The sequence below is a fragment of the Cyclopterus lumpus genome, chromosome 6 (assembly GCF_009769545.1).
Source record: "Cyclopterus lumpus isolate fCycLum1 chromosome 6, fCycLum1.pri, whole genome shotgun sequence".
NCBI lineage: Eukaryota > Metazoa > Chordata > Actinopteri > Perciformes > Cyclopteridae > Cyclopterus > Cyclopterus lumpus.
The window spans coordinates 15,525,861-15,544,507 of NC_046971.1; the positions used below are offsets into that span (position 1 = coordinate 15,525,861).

The 18,647-nt window shown below is 39.8% G+C and overlaps 1 protein-coding gene across 4 annotated transcripts; it reads left to right on the forward strand.

The window, feature by feature from the left end:
* Positions 1-1,250: 1,250 nt before the first annotated feature.
* Positions 1,251-11,775, forward strand: kras (v-Ki-ras2 Kirsten rat sarcoma viral oncogene homolog). Of its 4 annotated transcripts, none has more exons than XM_034534513.1 (6): positions 1,251-1,843; positions 3,857-3,974; positions 4,619-4,797; positions 5,246-5,405; positions 6,998-7,122; positions 7,347-7,362. In XM_034534513.1, exons 2-5 carry the CDS (start codon positions 3,864-3,866, stop codon positions 7,115-7,117), a joined length of 570 nt encoding a protein of 189 aa, XP_034390404.1. In that variant the 5' UTR covers positions 1,251-1,843; positions 3,857-3,863; the 3' UTR covers positions 7,118-7,122; positions 7,347-7,362. The 4 variants fall into 4 exon arrangements, with proteins under 4 accessions (XP_034390404.1, XP_034390403.1, XP_034390406.1 ...); XM_034534512.1 differs by lacking the exon at positions 7,347-7,362 and adding an exon at positions 9,299-9,410 and having other exon boundaries at positions 1,252-1,843; XM_034534515.1 differs by lacking the exon at positions 6,998-7,122 and adding an exon at positions 9,299-9,401 and having other exon boundaries at positions 1,453-1,843; positions 7,347-7,404.
* Positions 11,776-18,647: the final 6,872 nt, after the last annotated feature.

Here is an 18,647-nt window from a genome sequence, read left to right on the forward strand (position 1 = left end):
ACTAATGACGTGAACGATGGCTATTCCTGTGACTCACCATGCCTGAAATGAAAGGCAGCCATCATTATTGTTATCTGGTACATCTTTGATTTTACTGCTATGAGATGTCAACAAGTCTGCTGCAAAGTTATACTGCTGTTAGATCAATTGTTTCTCATGTATAATATAGTATCTGTCATCATAAATGGTAATTACTCTTGCTTTTTAGTGATTTTATACAAATACAATTCCTCTAAGGAAATGATGTGCTTGATATATAGATTGACTGCTTACATTAAAGTTATGTTTATCTATTGTACCAACTGGTAAACCCTCTATTCTTGTTCACGTGTAACCTTTCTTTCATTTATGGAGATTGTATTTCACATACAGTTGCATTCTTGTTGGGCAGGTTAATCTCTAACAATGTGTCATATCATATTTCTTTTATTTATTAATTGTTTTTGTTTGGGGTTTAACAACAACTAAATGCAGTCAGCACAGTGCATCTATTTGAGATTAAGATAAAGAAAATTCCAGTTTTATGATGATACTATAATAAATAATCTCTGCATACAATAGGTGTTCGTTTTAGCCAACATTGTAAGCCTCTCTAAATTTAAAATGATAATCTTTTTAATTCAATCAAATCTGAACATACCTTTTTTTTTTTAAATTAGCCTTCAATTCTTTTTAAAATCTGAAACATAGTTGTGGTTTCAGTAGAGGCTGTACGACGTGGAGAACTGTCAGACAAGTCAATAGTGACCTCTTGTGTCTCTGCTGTATGACGTAAAAACAGTGTATCGTCTTTTTAATGTTTTGTATTTTCTTCTCTTTTATACCCATTGTATTTTCTGTATTGCTGCTACATGCTATTACATTTCATGGATAGTATCTAATATAAATCGTAGGACTTCTTTGACTTTTAAAATAGACATTCCCTCGAAAAGACCCTCGTAGTGAATTAATAACGTATCTACAAACTGGATACAATGTAAATTAATGTAACCTTTGCCCTCCGCGGCCTTATTCACGATGTTTTTTTTTTATTGTTGAGCCGTGTGTTTCTTATGCGCATTAAGTGCGCAGGAGGCAGCCTAGTGAACACTTTGGAAAACTGACAAGGGATTGCCAAATCATTTCCTTGCCTGGGAATGACGTCCCTCCAGCACAACTCAGTTATATTTAGAGCCTATATATAGTGGAGTCGCCCCCTAGGCTTTGTTGACTCCGCAGCAGGCAGCAGCAAGGCATCACGATACGGAGAGGAGACGTCCTGAAACCGACACCATGTGACCTATATAGTTACGATATTGTTTGTGATCTTTAAAGCATAAATGTGAATCACTCTTTCTGGCTTCCAATGAGATTGAATTTTAAAAAACATAGTAACGTTTGCACGAAGCCCACACGACTTGCACATTAACAAGAGAGGCAACCAGGGTTTATATACATCTACTGTTTTAATTCAAACATGTACAAAACACCAATAACATATTGACAGAGAACACAATAAAGAGTATTGTTTCCCACATTGCGACACAAAGTCGAGTGATATGACCCAAACCGGTTGAAATCTCCAGCTATGCTTTCTGGGTAAAGTGCGCCCGGTATCCGCCCATATTCGCTAAAGGAGGCCAACCTGAGCAGCAAGGCCGGACGCTGGATCAAATGGAAAGTTCAATCGATTAATTTGCCCACTTTTTCGCATGTTCCCGCTCGCTTCTGATACGAGGTAGACTTACTTAAATGCGGGGGTTTCGGTGTGAAATAGGAAATGCAGAGATCGTGTGAAACGAGAGGATTATCAGCTTGACTTGTTTGGTCGCTACTTCGGACGCGGAACTGCACTCGCTAAAAGGTAAAACAAATGGATACAATTAATGCATGTGTGTCGCTGTGAGGTCCGTTGCAACATTGTATTCACGGATTTAGTACGTGGGTCAGTTTGTCTGCCATGTAACCACTGAATAATAGCGTTATAGTGGGAGTATTCATTTTTGCTGGTAGTGCAAACTACGCCCAATTGTTAACCTAACGTCTGGCCCTGCACTGCAGACCTCTGGGTTAGCCTGTCAATGGCGGCTTCAGAACCACCACCCTTCCCCTTTGAATGAATGGTACCGAGTCTGTCCAGGCACACGGTGCTGGCAATGCTGCACACATGAATTACTCTTCGTATATCACATGAGGTTAGCTCACAGAGGCTAACGTCAGGTAGCTTATTTCTTGACGCTGTGGGCGAGCTCCAATGCTAAGCTAGCAGCCTGGTTATTTAAACACAGTGCTCAGAGGGTTTTTCTCGCACAGCCAAATCTGGCAACCCTTGCGGGCACAGACCAGTGGATTTAAATCAAATTCCTTTCGACTTTTAAGCCTGCGGGTGTTGTTGCCTGCTTGAACACAACGCAGAAGCTTTCATTGAAGGAAGGGCCTGCTTCATCCTCGCTTAATTCACATTAGGTGATGAACTGTTACAAACTAACGTTAGCCATCTATAAATTAAAAGCTTCTAATTAGTGGCACGTTATTCTATTACCGTGTTGGTGATTCTCATGGAGGGATATTGTTTGAAACATGTACTCCTCTATTGGGATTAACTTGTCACCGTTAATGTACGTTAAATAAATGGGTATCTGTATATACAGAGCCATGCAGCTGGTGTTTTCACAAGGCAAGCAATGACAATAATACGGGCGGTCATATTTTCAGGAAATAATTGTGTACATTAAAATCCTACAGCATCATAACTATCCCACAGTTTGAAGCATCACACTGCAAACTACACTCTGCATATATCAACGTGTTTGAACTGAGAAAAAAACCTAATTTATTATTGGACCTTAAATAATCTGTATCCTCCATAACATCCCAGTTAGTCGCTACCAAGACTTTACTACACATGTACACTACATTCACTAATTCTAAGGCACCTGCAGTGCCTAATGCCATGATGATACGTTATGATATTTTAACAGGCATGGCAAGCATGTGCCAGACAACTTTCAAGTGTTTCTGAACTGGTCTGTGACATTGTCAGTTGGCTTATCTGTTTATGTTACGATAAGAGGCCTTGCTGTATATGTGTAAGTCACAGTTGGTGTTGGGCAGAATATCTTGCATACAGCAAAGTATTTTAGGTGTAGTAAAAGTATACCCATGTCAGCCAATTGCCTATCAAACCACATTCTCTGTGTTGTTTGTCTAGAAAAGGCCAATGATATTTAGTGGAACTCCTCCCTGACTGCAGGCTGTGAGCAGTGTGTACTGTAACTTCTGAAAAGGCCAGCTGCCACTATTGATGGTGCTGCTCCACAAAGCCTCAGACAGTAGAGAGCCTCTCCGTTGCTCGTCAATTTTGGAGCCTTAATGTAACATGGATTTCTGCCCGGGGTTAGTTTCTGTTGTGTCTGCCACTCTGAAAATACCACTGAATGTGTTTCTGGATCCAGACAATTGATTAGGTTTACTGTGTATTCATAACTATATACTTTTTTTTTTTTTTTTTTTTTTTACTTCAGCACCTGATAAATCAGCAGTGTTTATCAGGCGGTATTGGTTACTCTCTTGAAGTTGTGTTGATATATTAACGGTCTGCCAATTCGCAGGATGCCGTTTTCCCAGTGAGCCAGAGCAGCAAATGGATTTAATTGACAAAATATTTTTAACCTAATACTCAATTTATATATTTTTTTAGCCCTCCACAACAGAATAACAACAGATAACTTTGTGCAGAGAGTTTTGCACATCCGAGTAATTCACTTTGAACCCTTTTCCTTTAAGGCTTTGAGGGTGCCTCCGATTAATTGATGCTGTGCCAGATGACTGTCTGTGGAAATAATGTGATTTTCTTATTTATTTTTTGGTCCCACAGGTGAATCATGACAGAATATAAGCTGGTAGTGGTGGGAGCTGGTGGCGTTGGCAAGAGCGCACTTACTATTCAGCTCATCCAGAATCACTTTGTGGATGAATATGACCCCACTATTGAGGTAAAAGTTAATAATGTGTGCGCATGTATGTGTAACCCGTTTTCTCTCTAGTTCATTATGGTGTCTATGGTTTTGTATGTTTTTCGGTTTTCGGGCAGAACACTGAGAAGCACCTTGCAATAGGTTCTTCTGGTTAAGTCCTCAAACTACTTTGAACTGTTTTTCAATAACTTTCTATGCATGTAAGTAAACAGTCTCACTATGATTTAAATCCATCATTTAGATGCCGTTGCCGGTTAGATGGTGTTACCTACTACAGCTCGAGGAGGGCACAATTGAATGCAGTTCTGTGGCTTTAAGCAAAAGCACATCAGTACAATCGTGTCCTGATAAAGCAATGTAGACAGAGTGCTTGTATGTTATGTATGAATCTACATTACTTGTGATTATTGTGATGTACATTTTTATTCTAATCACCAAGCCATTCTACAACTAAGGTTAATACAATGTTGAATCTTGGAAAGTCATGCACTGTATCCAGCTAGATGTTTAAACCCATTCACCATAAGCTTAAGTATAGAGAAAATGAATAATGATTGAATTATGTATTCTACAACCCATCTCTTATTTTTATTAAGCTGATATATGGACACTCGGCCCACTGAATCCCATCATTCTAATCAATGTCTAACCTCCTCTTCCAGGACTCTTACAGAAAGCAGGTAGTGATCGATGGAGAGACGTGTCTGCTGGACATCCTGGACACTGCAGGTCAGGAGGAGTACAGCGCCATGAGGGATCAGTACATGAGGACAGGGGAGGGCTTCCTCTGTGTTTTTGCCATCAACAACACCAAGTCCTTCGAAGACATTCACCACTATAGGTGAGCTAAGAGGCTAACGGTTTGCAGACTTTGGACTCAGTGTGAAGGCAGGGTTTTAATCACAGGTAAAAGGGAGCATATTACAGGGCATCCTTGTGGCCTAGGGGTGTAAGGTGCTGATTATGTAATCACAATGTCCCTGATCTGAGTCAGTCTGGCAACCTCAATTTTCTGTCATTCCCTTTCTCTAACCCTTAATTTCTTGTCTACTACCCATTGCTAGAAATGGCCAAACTGCACAGAAAATGTTATACATTATTAAGTGACAAGATTGGAGCGAATTTCCTAATAGTTTGTCGCATTGAGCAAAAGCGAATAGTTAAAATATTCTGACTCCTGATTATTAACTAATTCTTTAAAGGCTTTAAAAAAATATATTTCCATTGAATTATTGTCTCAGTAGGAATTATAATCCAATGACATTTCTATTGTATCTGTCAATGTCCAGAGAACAGATTAAGCGGGTGAAGGACTCTGAGGACGTCCCAATGGTGTTGGTGGGGAACAAGTGTGACCTCCCGTCCCGGACAGTGGACACCAAGCAGGCTCAGGACTTAGCACGCAGCTACGGCATTCCCTTTATCGAGACCTCAGCCAAAACCAGACAGGTGAGAGTCCAGTTCAAGACGGCCACGCCCTCAAGACTCAAACAGTTTAGCGTTTCAGTTTGTCACTAAACTGCTGGAGTATTCACCTACGGGTTTGTAGAGAGTGTTGAATGCAGATGGTCTCAGGGGTTTTGGCTTGATTGGCACGGCCGACCCTATAAACTTTACTATGAAATCAAATTTTATTCTTCCAGAGAGATTAAGCTGAAAGTCATTTTGAGTGTCCTAGCAAAGTCTCTGGAGCACTTGGATCACAAGAAAAGTTAAAGTTAAAGTTTTGAGTCATGTGGTGCTGTTGATTTGTGTCAATGGTCTTTGTGTATATTGGAAATGTCTCAGGTAATGCATTGCTCATCCTTAAATCCTCTTTGGTTAATTACATGGTTTTTTTTTATTCATGGGTGAAAATGTAAAGGTTGCATGCTACTTTTATGAAATTATATAATTAGGGCAGAGGAGCCTGCATTATAAATAATCACCAAATCAGTAAATGTGTGTAAAGCATGAAAGGGAAAAACTGTCGATAACTTCTCAGGGGTTAATGATTCTGCTTACTGGTTACTGTGACTGGGTTTTCTTGGAAGATTTGCCATGTCTCATCAAATGGTGCGTGCCGTGAGCATGGCCTTAGGTGGCTGACTGACTGACACGGTGCTCTGTAAACTCATCCTTTCCTGATCTCTCTGGCCTGGGGTGAATCACGGCTCCTTCTGGTGCAGGGGAAATGAATGACCCAATGATTAATTTCTTACAGATCTGTTCAGCCATTCCTACATAAGTATACCAATAATTCACTATCCACACTGTGCTGCTGCTGTTGGACCAGCAACATTCTCTTGCATTCAAAGCCACCCAGTGTTTGCATCATTTTAGTGATTTCCTCTTACTTCTCTGGGAAATCTCCCACTTACAGTATAATGCACAATCAAAATATGCTGCTAATGCATGCTCTTCTCCTTTTTATATTAGGCGAGACAGTTAAAGTGATACTCCACCACAATCTTTTCACTCTCGCTCACCCACTGAAGGCTTAAAAGGTGTCTGTTGTAAAGTGTACAGTTTGATTTTTAGTTCAGTTTAAATGGATTCCTACGCTGAATCTTAAAATAAAAAATATATATATTTATATTTTATATATTAATTAATTCTCAAACTACTCCTTCACTATAATACACCTCCACCTCTATGTTGTGCACTGTTTCTATAAAAGCTTCAAAGAGGGCTGTAACATGACCCGGGGGGAGAGAGAAAGTGTATTTGGCGGCATTTCGGCAAAATTATGATTGTTTGAAAGCTACTGAGAGGGACACTTTTATGGATGCTTTGATACTTGTTTACCTGCCATAAAAGCCATTGGCATTTTTAACAGCCACACTTAGGAATTGGTCTCAGGAGGTGAGTGTTTGGTATTCACAAGATAAAGTTTGGGTAGAGTATCACTTTATAAGGCAGGCCAGACATTGCAGGGAGACCCACCTCCAAACATTGGTCTCCTTCACTCCTTTTGTATCTGTAAGCTGTAACACATGCACCCATACAGTATGCCCTCCTGTATTCCTCAACATTGAGGGAAGTTGTGTCTCATGCTGCAGAGAGTGGAAGATGCCTTTTACAATCTGGTACGGGAGATCAGGCTGTACCGGCTCAATAAGCTCAGCAAGGAAGAAAAGACTCCGCGCTGTGTCAAGCTTAAAAAGTGTGTTGTGATGTGAAAGGGGTAAGTGTATGCAGCCGCGCGCCCATCGTGTGTGTGTGTGTGTGCGTGTGTGTGTGTGTGTGTGTGTGTGTGTGTGTGTGTGTGTGTGTGTGGAAAGTAATGGAAGAACACACGCAATGAGAGCTGTTGCTTCATGGTTCTCAAAGCCAACCTGCTGGTTTCTACTGGGGCCGTGGTGGAGCTCTAACAAGGCTGAAACGGCTGATGATTTCTCCCCTTTTCAGTGTCTGATTATTATCTGAGGCCGGCTTCATACTGGGTTTGGTTTACTTGAGTCTGAACGTGAGTCCACCCCCCCTTTCCTAACCATGCTGGTCTGCCTTCGCACTTTTTTGCAGATCCGCTGTGTTGCGTAATTCTTTCCTCATCAAGGTGCAGGCCTTTACCTTAGTTTCCATAAGGAAATGATGACTGTAAGCGTTTAGATGTGTGCAAGAAAGAAAATTGGATACTGATTTGCAAGCAGGCAGTTTTTACGTGAGCATGATAAATATTACAAAGGTCTGAAACTAAAAATAAACTACTACTACTACTACTACTACTATCCTACTGGTGGAAAAACTCTTAACATGGCATCACTTTAGGTTTGTTATCCTCTGCTCATACACTGAGGTATTTTATATGTCCTCTTTTGTTGGAAAAAATACCACTGAAATATATATATATTCCTGTGAGAAAATAATGACTTAAAGCCATACTACAGTTGGCGTATAGCCAGTGAGACCACCCCCTTTAGGCTGCCTATGTTCAGAAAAGGCAAATTTCCAGGCGACTTGCTCCCAGATTTGACTCGACAGCTGCTGAAATCAACATGAAGAAAGGGGTGTGGTCTGGGGAGCCAATGGGTGTTAGTTAAGGAGATTATGCAAATCTGGGACCAAATCAGGTGCTGATATTTCCAAAGAGGAGGTGGTTTAAAACCTGGCAGATATGCTGTGAACAGAAATTGTGTGTTTGGGGCTGAGGTTTTTTTTTTTTTTTTTTGTGGCCACACGTCTTTCCTTTCCTGCTGTCTTTTTCACAACCTGCAGTGACCTCGGGCTCTTTACTGTGCAGCTCCTTGCAGAGTCATCACTTTAATTGCACTAAACAAACTGTTCTCGTATTCACGCACTTGCCTCTGCGTGGCATCGACAGACACTAGCTGCATTTACATGGAGCCTTTTTATTCACTAATAATTAGAATGAGAACTCGGCAAGGATTTTAAAAGCCTCATTTTAACACCAGACTCAGAATGAATTGGCTTGACTTAAATCAAAGCTGATCACCCGCTGAAGTCGTGCCACTCTATTATTTGTTATGAGTTTTCTACCGTCTTTCTAAGTGTTGCATCTTTACCAGGGCAACAATTTTTAAAAGTGTATTAACATCAAGGAGATTAAGGCTTGCCTTCTGTTCAATAACTCTTGTTCGTAGAATATTTTCATACAATTCTTCTTGCTTCAGTACAAACCCACAGTAGTAAACCAGTATGGGTGCCAACTGTTTGATGCAGGTTCATCTTGTGTTGGGGGACTGCACATAGATTATTGCAAATATAAACAGGATACCTTTAGTGGCCATTTAAACATGCTGTGAGTTGTCCATTTGGATTGATTTACATTCAGCGATACATAAATTGGCTCATGTAACTGCAGCTACTGTCAGCGTTGTTGTCAATGGGAACACCGACATTCCTCTCTGAAACACAATAATTATGTTTGATCTGTACTTTATTCCGCTGTGACTCGCACATCCTGAAATGGATCGGGAAATGCACCGTCACTCTGATTTGTCATGCTGATGTACACTTTGACATTATCCAAGATACCTTTTGAAACTTTAAGATTAACTTCTGGTTTTGAATTGGGGAAAACAATCTATGAAAATGTTTGGACAAATACTTAAGTTTCTTTGGCAGTGGAACACGTCCAGGCTACACATCAGTTTGATATTAAAGATTGGAGTGTTGATTGGTGTTTAATCTCTCCCAATGTTTTAATAAGAGTGGAATTGCTATTTAATTCAGCAGCTTTTAAAATATCACCTCTGAATCAATGAATACCGTCAATCTTTTAAATGGTTTCTGACTGTATAATTTCTGTTCATTTTATATGTTGACAATCATTGGTATTCTGTATGAAAATAAATAACCTGACACTCAATAATACATTATTTTTATTGTTCTTTTTCCAGGGAGTTGATGATGCCTTTTACACATTAGTGAGAGAAATCCGGAAGCATAAGGAGAAGATGAGCAAGGAGGGCAAAAAGAAGAAAAAGAAGTCCAAGACAAAGTGTACACTTATGTGAATAACCTCCCCCTTTTCAAGACAGACTAAAAAAAAAAAGAACTATGTTGAACAGTTAAAGTAATACATTTTGTACATTACACTAAATTATTAGCCTCTTTCTCAATACCCACCATACTGAATACTAAACCTGACCCTTTTCTGCCTTTCTATTATTTGCTACTTGGACACCAATAAGCTTTATTTTCAGTTTAGTGCCAGTTGCCCACATTTGTTGGTCCAACAGTTTGATTTTATTGGATGATTTGGATAATTTTGATATACCTAGAGCTGTAAGCTAATTGCATCACAACTCATGTTAGACAAATTATTCATTACCAAGTTTTTTCTTCTCCCCCTTGCTTAAAAGGCCATGACTTGTACAAGTTCTGTCATGCCCTTTTAATTATGGGGTGCCAAAGAATTAATTTTCATCTCGATTCTCTGAGACAAAACAGATATGAGGAAAAGACCAACATTCAGCCAGATGAGATCCAAATGTCCCAGCCACTGTGTAATTGCCTCCTATAGGTATGACTTAGTTATGTCACTGATGTAAGTATGCATGCAAACTCTTACTCCTAATGTTTTAACACCCTAATTAGCTATTAATTAATTTGCAATTTGTCAATGCTTTGTACTGCGTGGGGAGTGATTTATTGCCTTCATGAGATGTTGTTTTTAACGTTTTATTTTTGTTGTTGCATGCAATGTGTCCTAGCTGACATGGGTATTGCAAACATCCTCTGTTTGGTGCATTTAACAGCCAGCAATGAGGAACTCTGACCCAAATGGATATCATACAGTCTTGTTTTTCAGGCATATATAAAGTAATCATTTCTCGCTTTTGTGAGTAAGAAATCAGCCATTTTAGCTTGATTAATGGCAAATTCAGAGTCACAGATTTGTACCCGTTTTTGGTTGATAAAATGAGACTAGCAGCCAGGTTTTGTGTTGGCCAGAGTCATTTTATGTTGCATGGATTCATGCCTCGAGATCGCTACTATCGAGCAACTTGTTGGACCTCACTGGCCAAATATGGCTTGTTTTTCTTTACTCTGAGGCGCGACTGCAGGATTGTTTGATTTATCCCGACAATAATCGTTTCATTGCCATTTGTTTAAAAAAAACAGTTCACGAGTTCAACTGTCAACATCCTCGCAACCGAGGTGTCATATTTCAACAGTATGAGGACCGTTTATGAGCTCTTTATTTAATGTTTATTAGGTTTTCAATTTGAGGATTCATGATTCTCTAGTCGCTGGCCATAGAGGTGTCCTGCCTTGCACATGTCCCTAAGCTGTGGACTTGTTTGTCTGTGACTAGCTTGAAAGCAGAATGCAGCTTTCAGGAACATTTCTTTTGGTGTGGTGTCACAGAGGTTGTTTAAAATCTCGTCCAAACGGATTTTCAGATTCTTACTTTTTGCCGAGCTTTTGAAAGAGTTTTTTGGATTAATTTTTTTAAAGTGTTGAAATTGTTTTGGTGGGCTGCCTTTCAACAGAAATGATTGTCCAGCAAAGTAATTTGTCATTTTCTCTCACCAAGCTTGTGTGTTGTGGTGGTGTAACTGGAACTGATGTTTGTAAATGAGGCAATAATTGCCATAAAATTGGTTTTTAAAGAAAATTGTCTGAATTTATATTTAAAGTCCTAGTTTCTTTCCCAGGTCAACCTGTATTTCCATCATATTTACAAGCTGTTCCCCTGGGGATTTTTATTTGCCTTTTTTATGTTTGTATTAGGTGCTACATTTAGACCGTAGAAAGAGACCAATCAACATTTACTTTGTCATGTGTGTGCTCAAGGGATAGACACAATGCTGTTCCAGGAGAGCAAAGTTATTGACACAGAAAATCCAGACATTATACATTTTGCTTTTGGGATTAATGACTTTTGATCCAGTTTATTATTACCTCTTTTTCCATTAAGTAGATAATAACTGTTGATGCAATTTTAATTATGGAACCCTCTTGTTAACAATACGGTTTCAAAGTAGTTTTACTGAAATGTTTGAAATGTTCCTCTTCCTTTTTATGGCGTGCCAACAGCTGATTTCTGAAATGTATCATTTATACCTGGATCATATTTTAACAACCTTTGTATAGTTGTGATACTGAAAGGTGCATATTTTGTAAATTGTGCTTCATTTTGTTGGTGTGTCTTAATGAATGTTGCTTTAATGGAGGTTCACTCCACTCTGTGTATGTGATTAGAGAGTGTGACTGGGTCCAGGTCTAGGGAAATGAATGAATGACCACTTTACAACACACCTGTTGTGGGCAGTGTAGAGTGGTGATCTGATCTCATATGAGTCTATTTTTTTGCCATGAATCTCACCACTCCTATTTAATGTGTAATAAAGAACAAAGTAAAGAGGAATTTAACTTTGTCTTTCTTTCTAAAATGGTATTTTTGAGACTAATGTGCAGTATTATAAGCGTGTGAATTAACATTTTGAAGGAGTTATGTTTCTTTCTAAGATGACATCAATGTTGACCAGCAGGTGGCACTGTTCACTTATTTTAACAGGTTACAATCTAAAAAGGGGGCTATTCTTCCAGCTGCCCATCGTGAGCCTAGATTAAGCTTTTGTAAATCATGTATATTTTCCCAAATAAACCAGGATTCACCATATGCTATTTCGAGAGAAAAAAATCACAGGATTTCTATTATTCGATGCTTTAATTTGAATTTTTAGAATTTTTTTTGTTTGACAATTAGTTTTAAACAAGACTCATTGTTGCAACACCAATGGATACAAACATGTTGCAGAGGTAAGTGCATGTGCATACCTGCGAGTGGAGATAATGAAGTATGGAATAAACAGCATATACAGAAAAACATACAAATATATTTCCATTCCCATTAACAAGTATTATTCTGACAGCAGACACAAGTGCACACTTGCTGTTGTGCCAAAACAGGTCCATTAATGAGCTACATACAACTCTGCCCTACACAAGTTTCACAATAAGTAAGTAAGTGTGCAAAATGAGAACTCTAGATCTTGAGTCATATTGACCAAATGGAACCTTCAAAATAAGTCAGTTTGTGGTCGGGTACACAAATGACCCTTGACATCAAGGGAATATTTGTGTTGTGAAGCGTCTTCACAAAGTGTGCACCTTTTAATTATCTGCATCATTACTTTCTTATAAATCAACATCCAAACACCTTGTGTCCTCCTCTGGAAATTGTGTTTGCAGTCCGGGTTAAGTATTATGAACTCTTAATGTTCATATGCTTGCATGACACACTACTACACCTTATCAACTGAATATATTTACGCTGGCGTAGTGGTTAGTAAGAGGGGCCTGGGTTTGGTCCCGCATTTGCTAGCCCCACTTTGTGGAGTTTGCATGTTCTCCCTTTGTTAGTGACATTGGATTAGGTTAATTGATGACTCTAAGTAACCTGTGAATGGTTGTCTTTCTTTATGTGCCAGCCCTGACCTGTCCAGGCGAGGGAACACCTGTCTTCGCCCAGTGTCAGCTGGGATTGGCTCCAGCTCAAGATTCGATTACTTGGGTTTATTGGGGATGTGTGGCGTTACTTCAGTTGCAAACAACCAGGATTTTAGCAGATTATGTCAAATGTGAAACACAAGCTCTGCATCCTTTGTCAAACACAGGGTTAGTTTGTGAAAGTAGTACATTTGAGGGTTTAGTCCCTTTGGAGTTACATTTGACATGACAGGACTTGATGTTTTTGTAACTGAACCTAAAACTTGCACTGCTCGTTAGGCAATTCAAGTATCATTTTGTTTTCTGATGTTTATTTGTATTCCTAATGTTTTCCTTTAATTCTGTTTAGGATATGACTGACATAGCTTAGATATGTTTGGCAAAAATATTCAGCAGAAAGAATACAGAAAACAGCTCTGGCGACTTTTTAATTCTGCCAGGAAAGATCCATAACCAAGAATGAGAATTCAAGAGTGTTTTGAAAAGTACTAGTCAGAATACTAATATTAGGCTATACACAAGTTTTGTTCACTTTCATATAAATGTTCAATTTCTTGCTTCTATTTGCTGCATGTTATCAAACACATTCTCTGGGTCATTGTTTTTGTCCAATTTCTGTATTTTCCATTCGATGTCCATTCCTTCAATAGGTTCATATACAAAATCATACCAATACAGAGACAGAAGAGAACAGATATGTGTGGAGGTGTTTGGCATATTATAGCCATGCTTGGTGTTTTAGAGGTCAACACAACTCTGCATTGGCACTTTCATATAAAGTCCCTCCCGACAAGCTCTTTAATGCAACAGTGAAAGGATTCGTCCTCTGGCTTCAACATGCAGGGTTGTGTGGGAGAAGATGTGCTTGTTTAGTCATATTCTGTGAAAGGAAACGTCATGTAGCATCAACAAAGAGACATTCTTCCTTGCAGATTTCCAAGAAATAAATGTCAGCTAGATCATGACCAGAGACAGTATACATGCTTCAAAGGGACAGGCCTGTGTATGTGTCATATGCAGGCAATGCTGGGATAATTGGCTGCAAAACAATGCTTTGTGTAGAAGCAACCTGTATAGCCGTTTCCTGTTTTAGTTTATTGCTATCGTAGTTATGATGATCATTAATGAATCAATGTAATGCTGTTGCCCGATTTAAAGTGCTAATAGTGTTACGTGTTAATAGGTGTTTTTTCTTAGTAGCCATCTGAATGTTCTGTTTCCTTCACAATTATTCTACACTGGAGAAGCAGCAGTTAAGTTGTTTCCAAACTGTTGCTCTGAACAATAAACTATGTTAACATATTGTGACAAGCTCTATTACTCTTCCTTCTTAAACAATGGGGCTACGGTGCCTGCCACATAGCAGCCAAGAGTGAAAAAGAAAGGAGATCTAATGAATTATGCAGAGAGAGCTTTCTCTCAGCTTGACAGTCTGAAACTAGCCTGGAGAAAATTGTAAGAGAAGTACGAGTCAGTGCAGCCATTACAAATCCCCTCCCTTCCCTCCCAGGGACGGCCGAGGCCAAGGCCTGTCAGTCAAGCTCCCCATCCCTAAACTGTAATCTGGGGACAGTGCTGAGAAGCCTGCAGGTCTGATAAAGCGCTAAAGAGATGCCCCGGAAACCAATCGGTGGCACTCTGGCCTCCTGTCAATGAGAAGGGCGGGCGGGGGAGGAAAAGACAGAGCAAATGTTCTTAAATTGCTAACAGTAAGCCTCGGACAGGCTACTCGCAGAAACCACACAGCCCAGACTGGAAAATCCATCTTCCTGCTCGGCCTGTGCACACTTTATAGAGCAAGCTCAATCACACTCATCAGTTCTGACCCCTGTGAACACGTGCAGAGAGGTGAATTCACAATCATCTGACTGTCTGACCTCTGCCTTGTTAGTGCACAGAGCGAGAGCATTTCCTCTTTATTTTAATGAAGCATGGCTTTTCTCCCTGGCAGGCCGCTGAGTGTGGGGCAGCAAGAGCGTAGTGTGGTAATGAGAGGCCAGAAGGTTCAGGTGTCTTCAAAACGCAGCACATAGAAGAGACTTAATACAGACATGTTTTCACCAGCCCTGGAGGAAACAGAGAGCTGGATGAATATTCATGTGGCTGTGATGAATTGTCTTGCCTACAGCATCGTGCCACTTTAAAAGCCCTCATGCTGCTTCTTTTATCACAGGAGGTCCCTGCCACTGAACCTCACGGGCCACAACGCAGCGCCCCAGCATCTAACTACCAATTATCATCTGAGATCATTAACTTGTTATGTTGACACAAACACCGCAATTTCAGATGCCCTTCTTTAGTCAAATGACCATATTCATGAGGAGTGGCTGGCTGAGTTGATTGGATTTTTTTTCTCACATGCCTTGCAATCACTCAACAAGTGATGTTCGGGCAGAAAATTAATGAACACCGTGCAACGCTTTGAACTGTGTGCGCGCTGTTTTTCGGGATGGGTAAACATGCTTCATAATATCTTTCAAAGTATGCATCAGCACAGATTGATATAGTAATGGAAAGTTGAAGCTTTGTTCCATTCAGGCAGCAATCTCCTCATAACGATGGTAAGTCAACAGGCAGATAGATAAAGGGATGGAGGGCCAGAGTCGGATAGCAGGGTGGAAGGCCAGGGGATTGAGCAGCGTCATGTGCAGCAGCCCCAGACGGGTGATTCATACAAGCCTCATCACTGGCAACGGACAGGACATCCAGGCCTTTATTACCTCCATCCATCACAATCACTTCATCAATCTGAGCTCCTGTGAGCCAGCTTTCCAACCAGTCCCCAAACACCCATCCCAACGTGCTGCCGGACAGAGATTTACACCCACGCACCAACACCCTCTCCGTCTCTTGCTTTACCACACACACAAAACAAGAGAGATGAGCTTCTATGTCGACACACACACACACACACACACACACACACACACAGGGAAGGAGACAGAAAGAGAGGGAGTGTGTAAAGGCCATTCTGCAACCAGACGTGGTGTGAAGTTGTCCCCTAGGGGCCTCTGTCTGACAGGCTATCCTGCATTCTGAGAGCCACTTACACATCAGCCACATCACACCTCCTGCTGCTGCTGACCAATGTGTCAGGGGGCCATATCATGATGGATACACTAAACTGTGGGTGAAATCATTAAATAATTCCCACTGCTCTCTTCATTAAAAATGACCTACATACTGCACCATACATACATAACCCAGTACAGGATTTACCTTCTGCTAAATACAATATCATGAGCCTTTTCAGCCTAACGCACCCCAATACATAAATCCTGCAATAAATGCGTCCTTGTTGCAATTTTCGAGAGGTGGGGAGTAAATTCTGATGATTTTGAAGACCGTTGCATTGGATTGCATTATTTCTCAGAAGATAAGGTTGGTGTATGCCACTAAAATGTCACAAAAAGTAATATAATGACACAAGAAAAGTTATGAAAATGTCAATATATTCGATATAATAAAGAAAACAATAAAAAAATACAAACCAACAATAATTCAAACTTAAAGACATTATGGTATTACTATTTAACAGTCCTCAACATCAAATGTTTACTGACAATTACGTTTTTATGAAAATTGAATGATTGATACAGGGATCTTTTTCTGACTTTTCATGACATTTTAATCAAACTATATACATTTAATTTTTTAATTAAATAGTATTAAAGGACTTTAGTAATGACTTTTTTCTGAAATATACTATGACATTTTCAAGAAGAATTTCAAGGGCATATCATACTATTGCTTTCTTTGACAATTTAATGGTGTATTTTAATGATATTTTATATTTCACTGACATTCTATTCAATTACTTTTTATTCTTAAAAATATCATAAAGGCATAGTATTGAATTTCATGAAAAGGTCATAGTATAGACTCATAAGAAATCAAGGTATAGTATGTAATTGAAAAAATAATAGTATAGTATATACAAATATATAAAAAGTATACTATGCCAATAAAATGTCGAAATAAAATTGTCAAAATATTATAGCATTCAATTAAATTAAATTTATTTTGTATATTTTGGGGGGGGGCATCAGCAGGGCCAAGGCAGGAGGCAGGGCCACGGAGGCAAGAGGCATCCCGAAAGAGGCCGGACCAATGAGGCAGGAGGCGCAAAGAAGGAGGGAGGGACCAAGAGGCCCGTCCCTTGAGGCTGAAGGCACAAAGAAGGAGGCAGGGCCATTGGGAAGGAGGCCAGGTCCAGCCCAGGGGCTGGATGCAGGAAGCAGGGGCAAGGAGTCAGGACACAGGACCAGCTTCAGACACAGCCAGGTCCAATGGACCCTGTGAGGCGAGAGAAGGCACAAAGACTCAGGGGAGGAAGCAGAGTTAGTAATGTGCAATGGAGAGATGTAAATCCATCCATAAGGAGAGAGAGAAGAGGAGATAGGTGCTCAGTGTATTCTAAAACATCCCCCAGCAGCCTATAAGCCTATAGCAGCATATCTAGGGGCTCGACCAGGGCAAACCTGATTCAGCCCTAACTATAAGCACTATCAAACAGGAAAGTCTTAAGTCTATTCTTGAATGAGGTGACTGTGTCTGCCTCCCGGACTGAAAGTGGAAGCTGGTTCCATAAAAGAGGAGCTTGATAACTGAAGGTTCTGGCTCCCATCCTACTTTTTAGGACTCTAGGAACCACAAGTAGCCCCGCATTTAGTGAGCGCAGCTCTCTAGTGGGGCAATATGGTACTACAAGCTCCTTAAGATATGATGGTGCATCACCAATCAAGGCTTTGTAGGTGAGGAGAATAATTTTAAATGTGATTCTTGATTTTACAGGGAGTCAGTGCAGAGCAGCTAATACAAGAGTAATGTGAGACTTATTAGAGCAGCCTGATAATAAGGAGTTGCAGTAATCTAGTCTGGAAGTAACAAACGCGTGAACCAGCTTTTCGGCATCTTTTTGGGACAAGATGTGCCTGATTTTTTTAATGTTATGTAGATGAAAAAATGCAGTTCTTGAGATTTGCTTCACGTTATAGTTAAAGGACAAGTCTCGGTCAAAGATAACTAGAGATTCTTTACAGTGGTGTTGGATGCCAGGGCAATGCAATCTACAGAAACCACATCACCAGATAATTGATCTCTGAGGAGTTCAGGGCCGAGTAAAATAACTACAGTTTTGTTTGAGTTTAACATCAGGAAGTTGCAGGTCATCCATGTTTTATTGTCTTTAAGACATGCTTGACATGCATTGTATTCTAGAAAAATGTAATTCCTAAAGTCATGTATAATGTGTCATAAAAAGTCATACAGTTTGTATGTCATTGAAATGTCAAACAAAGTCATGGTATAATACAATAGCATAGTCTATCATTTAAATTTACAAGAAGTCATAGTAAAGTGTCAATTTAAATGCCATACTACACTTTGACTGTTATAATAAGAACACATTAAATTGTGACTTTTGAATAGTGTTGTAGGTTTTGGAGAAACCAAACCAAATTGTGTTACTTTACCTCTGGTTCTCTGGCTCTGAATGCCACACAGTTACTGTTTTCCTTGCACTCACGCTGTTGTACACCGACGCATTGCTCACACAAACATAACACATTTTGCAGAATGAATAAAGAGCAATACATATTGTTGTTGTTGTTGTTAGTCTAAACAAGCCATTCATCAAAATGTACTACTTTTCGAGGGAAAATGTGAAAATGCAGATTATAGCAGAGATTAATATCTAGTTCGATCCAACATATTATTAGCTAAGAGATAGGATAGGAAAACTACCCCCATAAGCAATTAGAACTGAATTTTAAGCCAGGGGTAATG

Excerpts from the sequence above, each read along its gene's own strand:
- kras (XM_034534513.1), top strand. The coding sequence starts at position 3,864 with ATGACAGAATATAAGCTGGTAGTGGTGGGAGCTGGTGGCGTTGGCAAG. Across the intron at positions 4,798-5,245 it reads GAAGACATTCACCACTATAG|AGAACAGATTAAGCGGGTGA; the intron begins GTGAGCTAAGAG and ends GTCAATGTCCAG. Across the intron at positions 5,406-6,997 it reads CCTCAGCCAAAACCAGACAG|AGAGTGGAAGATGCCTTTTA; the intron begins GTGAGAGTCCAG and ends CTCATGCTGCAG.